Source organism: Engraulis encrasicolus, chromosome 15 (genome assembly GCF_034702125.1).
Source record: "Engraulis encrasicolus isolate BLACKSEA-1 chromosome 15, IST_EnEncr_1.0, whole genome shotgun sequence".
In the NCBI taxonomy this organism is placed as follows: domain Eukaryota; kingdom Metazoa; phylum Chordata; class Actinopteri; order Clupeiformes; family Engraulidae; genus Engraulis; species Engraulis encrasicolus.
Genome location: NC_085871.1, coordinates 11744531 through 11749546, shown reverse-complemented (window position 1 = coordinate 11749546; position 5016 = coordinate 11744531). Strand labels below are relative to the sequence as shown.

General features: G+C 40.7%; 1 protein-coding gene across 1 annotated transcript; it reads right to left on the bottom strand.

Annotated features, from left to right (window-relative positions):
- Positions 1 to 624: 624 nt before the first annotated feature.
- Positions 625 to 5016, bottom strand: usp18 (ubiquitin specific peptidase 18). Its single transcript, XM_063217054.1, has 10 exons — positions 4675 to 5016; positions 4492 to 4594; positions 4157 to 4299; positions 3609 to 3688; positions 3321 to 3455; positions 3103 to 3198; positions 2636 to 2773; positions 2193 to 2324; positions 1642 to 1685; positions 625 to 1038 (listed from the first exon to the last, which is right to left on the bottom strand). Exons 1-10 carry the CDS (start codon positions 4706 to 4708, stop codon positions 972 to 974), a joined length of 972 nt encoding a protein of 323 aa, XP_063073124.1. The 5' UTR covers positions 4709 to 5016; the 3' UTR covers positions 625 to 971.

Below are 5016 nucleotides of genomic sequence, written 5' to 3'. Positions count from 1 at the left end.
CATTGATCTATGTATAGATATTAAATATATATATTTTATATTTTGTATTTATCATAAACGTTCATGAAAAGGTGGACGGGAGTGGTAGGAATGAATGGGGAATGGAAGCGTCGCGTTTCGGGGATATACCTTAAGCAGTCGAAGGCGACTGCACAGGCAGTCTAGTTTTCAATGGAGTCAAAGTAGTGGGCATATACCCATCTTGAAAACGAGCAAGCTGGATCTTCCTGATCGGTCATCCTTTGTCAGCCTGCCATTTCGAGAGACGAAGCGTGAAAGAGGAAGCAATGTTCTGCGTGAAACTTTAAAATCTCTGCACGGACGTAGGCTATCGTAGGCAATAGCTGATCTCGCGGTGATCCGCGAACATTGTATAAAGAAAACAAAATACGCACACAAAATTTAGGTGAAAAAAATGTGTTGTAATGTGCAAGTTACTTGCATTGTAACGAGGACATATTACAGATTTTTTCCCCTGTAATCAGTTACATTACTGCGTTACTCAAAAAGGTAATGCATTACAGTAATTAGTTACTTTTGTAACGAGTTACTCCCAACACTGCCTTTAAGTAATACTTTAGACCGACTTCCTGACCGAAAGAATATCCAGGAAAGGATCACAGGCAAGACTTGAACACTCAAACTTTAAGGTGTTTATGAACATACAATAACAAATTGATTTGACTCAGATTTGGAATGACAAAAAGTTTTCAATTGCACTGAATCTTTACCCTATCCCATTACACCAAAGGAATGTTGCAATATGTATAACACACAAGTTCAAATAAAATAGTGATCCACTTCATGAAAAAATTAAGAAATATAAGAATGTGAATTCATGGGGAAAAATGTAAACATACAGTACACAAAACGATGGTCCTATGATGGTTCACTTTTCCTTCTTTTTTTAGTTGTCCATTGTGTCTTCTGTAGTCCACTCAGTTACATAAAAGCCGTTGAGCTTTAATCCATTAACTGTTTGAGGCAGAGCTTTCTTCTGGCTGTTCTCTGTATAACAGCATATAGGCTGTGTCATATCTGTAGAAAAAAATACAGTACGAAAACACACGAGTAGATGCACGGTGAGACACATGTAGTTATCAGAGGTGACAGAAACTCTCAGTGCTCAGCGACAATATACTGCTTTTCTTCTCAAGTTTTTTTAATGTTTTTTTTTAGGATTGTTTGCCTTTATTTCTGACAGGGCAGTGGAGGAAAGACAGGAAATGAGTGGGGAGAGAGAGAGAGACGGGGAAGGATCGGCAAATGACCCGAGCCGGAATTGAAGCAGCTTAGTAACCCAGTGCCCTACCGTTAGGCCATGGCAGGGCCCTATTCTTCTCAAGTGATAGACATTGTGGCATCATGGCACCACAATGAAAGACATTGAGATGGATACTGCATGGGGTAGATATCTTATGTCTTATACACAGCACTGCTGTTGACGTTTGCCTTAAAAATAACTTGAGATGGTTACAGAGGGTGAATTGAAATTGACCTTCATTTATTGGGACTTAGCACCTAAATATAAGCATGCCTGACCCCTAACCTTTCCAAGATGATATAGACAACATCTGAACATGTTAAGGCATGAGCCAATCTAAAGACACATCCAAATAATATCTTGACAAACTATCTTACCCTGAATGTCCTCCATAAGACCGCTGGACGTCACTCCATGAAACCTTTGTGCATGAACAAAATTGTGTGTGGTCAGAAAACCTCTTTAACCTTGACATTAAAGGCAGACACACACTTTGATGGTGAGCAGATCAAACTGCAGATCGAATACGTCCTGTTTTGATACTGGTCGGGTCTTACACCCCTGTGCTAATTTCATTCGTTCAGAGGGTCTGCAATGGCCAAATTGAGAAGTGTTTGGTGGAGGGAGACATGAACTCAATTGAATTTGCAATTGAAATACGAGTCATCCAATCGCTAACACTTGTTCATAATACTGAAAAATGATTATTGGTGGGAGGGGTGAACTCTGTTGCTGATTGGCCAGTTGTCTTGTACCAAGTCCAAACATAACCATGAACTGTAAGTAAGTAACTGAACTGAAGCGCATACATCAGACTGGGAGGCTGAAGCTTGGGACTTGTATTTGGCTGCCATAATCCTACAGTGTACAAAATATCTTGTGATTATGATTGTTTAATGTGTATTAACTGCCACACCACACAGTTTACCTTTTTAACTCGACTGTCATCTGCATAGTACCATGTCGAGTCTGTTGGTAGTTGAATGTATGCCGTGTAGTGGCCAAACGAGGCAATTCCAGAGTGTACCACCACTGCATACAGCCTGTAAGTTGTAGTGTGCTGTGTGACAAGGAAATTACATTAAAATTACAATTACTTACATATTTCAAAATGATGGGTTTACAAATAAAAAAAGCAAGAGCATCAGCTGAGGGTGAAGTATTTCTGAGGACTGTTTTTATATATCCAATGATGAGTATGGCAATTAGGGTTGCACTGCAGCGAATTTAATTGTCAGTCATGTCCATATTTGATGACGTGAATTATTCAAAAGAACAGAGATAAAGTATACTGTATGTCGTTTTACAATCTGCCATTCAATGACTTCTCAGGATTCAAGATCCGCAGGCATCTTGAACTATATAAATTACCTTAGGATCAATGTCAGTGAAGTTCAGGGTCTCGGGGAATGACACTTTGCTAAACAGTTTTCTGGTGAATCCATCCACATTTCGAAACCGCTTCAGATGCATGCATACGATTTTAGGGAGGGCACAAAGTTCAAACCACTGCCAAAAAGAAAATGGAACACTGATGTCATCACTGACAAAAGCATTTAAGACAAAGACATACCATATATTATCTTTATTAAATCCAATATAATCACTATGTTTACATGATGTTTTTCATTCCGAATTAATAATTCCGAATTAAATAGTTCAGTCAGATTTACTTTGATATTTCCTATAATGCCGAATTAAGAGGTGTTGACGTTTTCAAAGCGGAATTAAACTTTATTCAGATTTAAAGTGAGATCATACCAAATTAAATGTCTCATGTAAACGTAGCCATTGTCTACCGCATACAGTTCATCATGTACAATCAAAAGCCTTCTGACCTGCTTAGATCGCCATTTCTGTCCACATCGTTCACAGTAGCATTTATCTTCTCCTTCGAGCTCCTGTTCCTCAAAGAATGACTGGATGCATTTCTTCTATAGACCAGATCACATGTGGTATTTAACACTTAATATCGGTGACTCAGGGGAGCACTGGGAAAGAAGCCTACGGTATATGCAATGATGACCATTATAAGCCAAAATCAAGTCACTCTCACCAAGTCATTGCGCCCCTCGTGCACAGAAAGCGGAAGGCTGAGCAGAAAGCTCTCGACCACGTGATCATACGCACACTCCGAACATAATGTGTGGCCCTTGATGTTGACCTTATAAAGGTCAAGGATTTCCCTTTTCTGTAGAAAGAGGTAACAACACGCAACACAACTCTTTTAACAGCCATTCTTCTCTCCTTTTCGCAACAATGTCAATCAACAACCATGCATGCACGGCTCAGCTTTCTTTCACAAAACTGAACAATGGAGGGAAAAAAACGGTGCCAACTCTACCACATGTGTGTCGGCCATCTGTTGTTGAATGAGGTTCAGGACTGAGAGAAACACTTCATCGGCATCATGCTGCACATTTCCTAGGAGACACATTTGCATGGATTTACATACAGCAACGCTTCCTTCTCTTGGGAAAACTGTGTAGTGGGCAAGGCAACCGAATTAGGGAACCCCATGAAGGGGTGACAACCGGCTGGCTGCCACACCACCAACACATGGGCCAGGCTAACTGTTAGTCTTACTCGGACTGTACAAGTTAGAGTATGCATAAGCAGGGCCTCTGGCAGGTTTGACTGGACCTGGGCCCAGGACAAGGTCATCTGAAAGGGAATCCCCACACAATACATGTATACAATTTAATGAGAACCTAAATCTGCCATTCAGTTCTAGCGTAGACTTTTCAATTATCCAAGTGGGGGCATTATAGTACATCTATTTTAGATTTTACATACATTCAAACTGTGTCTACAGTGTAGGGTTGCCTGACTACATCATATGGTTATAACTTATTACTAGGTTAGGTAAGTGTGCACTGGGTGGGTACATACTGTAGATTGAATTGTGATGCAGGCAAGCCAGGAAGCTGCGATGAGGCGCAGGTTGTAGACCATCTCGTCGCATATCCTGCAGAGTCTTCTTCAGATGCAGAGCTACGTTTTTACTTTCCTCGCAATCACCATTTGGTTCCCAACTGGACACACAGAAATCACAAATATGGAATGGACAACAGGAGGACATGTGCTATGTCAGGGCTAAAAGCTTGGTCCACAGACCTCTGTGGCCTGGTCACTCTCACAAACGATTTACAACGGGCTACAACAACACGTCAGAGCAGGCGACTAGCAAAGCATTTGTTTTGGAGAAAATTGAGAAGATTACGCACCGGTCTAGAAGGTCTTGTAATTCCTTTGTGGCGAATAAGGACTGCAGAAGTGCATTTACACAGCATGATAGACTGAAGTTGCTCAGTCCTCTTATCCGCGGGTCTTCAAGAGAGCAAAACAGCAAAGTGATAAATCAGTCGTTTCGACATTACGCATACTCGGAATAATGGAATCCCACTTACCATACGAACGACGATATAATGAGGTTCTCTCCATTTCACCTTTTCAGGGGACATTCAGTAAAATACTTCACAACAATTGTATCAATTAAATTGCGAAGCACGGGTTATTGCAACAACATAGCCTAGGCTTATACGAGAAACATGACGTATCCTACATCAAGTCTAGACAAGCTTGTCCATACGACTTAAAGTGACGCTTAAAATGGTAAAAGATTCGTAACACGGTACAAAAATAAACGATCAAAAATATAATCAGAAAGGTGTGCTGGCAAGGCTACCGTTTGCGTTTACTAGCACCACAGCAACCGACTACTTTCAGTTTCAGTTTCTGTTTACAGTGTA

Excerpts from the sequence above, each read along its gene's own strand:
- usp18 (XM_063217054.1), bottom strand. The coding sequence starts at position 4,708 with ATGGAGAGAACCTCATTATATCGTCGTTCGTATG. Across the intron at positions 4,300-4,491 it reads TTACAAGACCTTCTAGACCG|TTGGGAACCAAATGGTGATT; the intron begins GTGCGTAATCTT and ends CTGTGTGTCCAG. Across the intron at positions 3,456-3,608 it reads AGATGGCCGACACACATGTG|AAAAGGGAAATCCTTGACCT; the intron begins GTAGAGTTGGCA and ends CTCTTTCTACAG.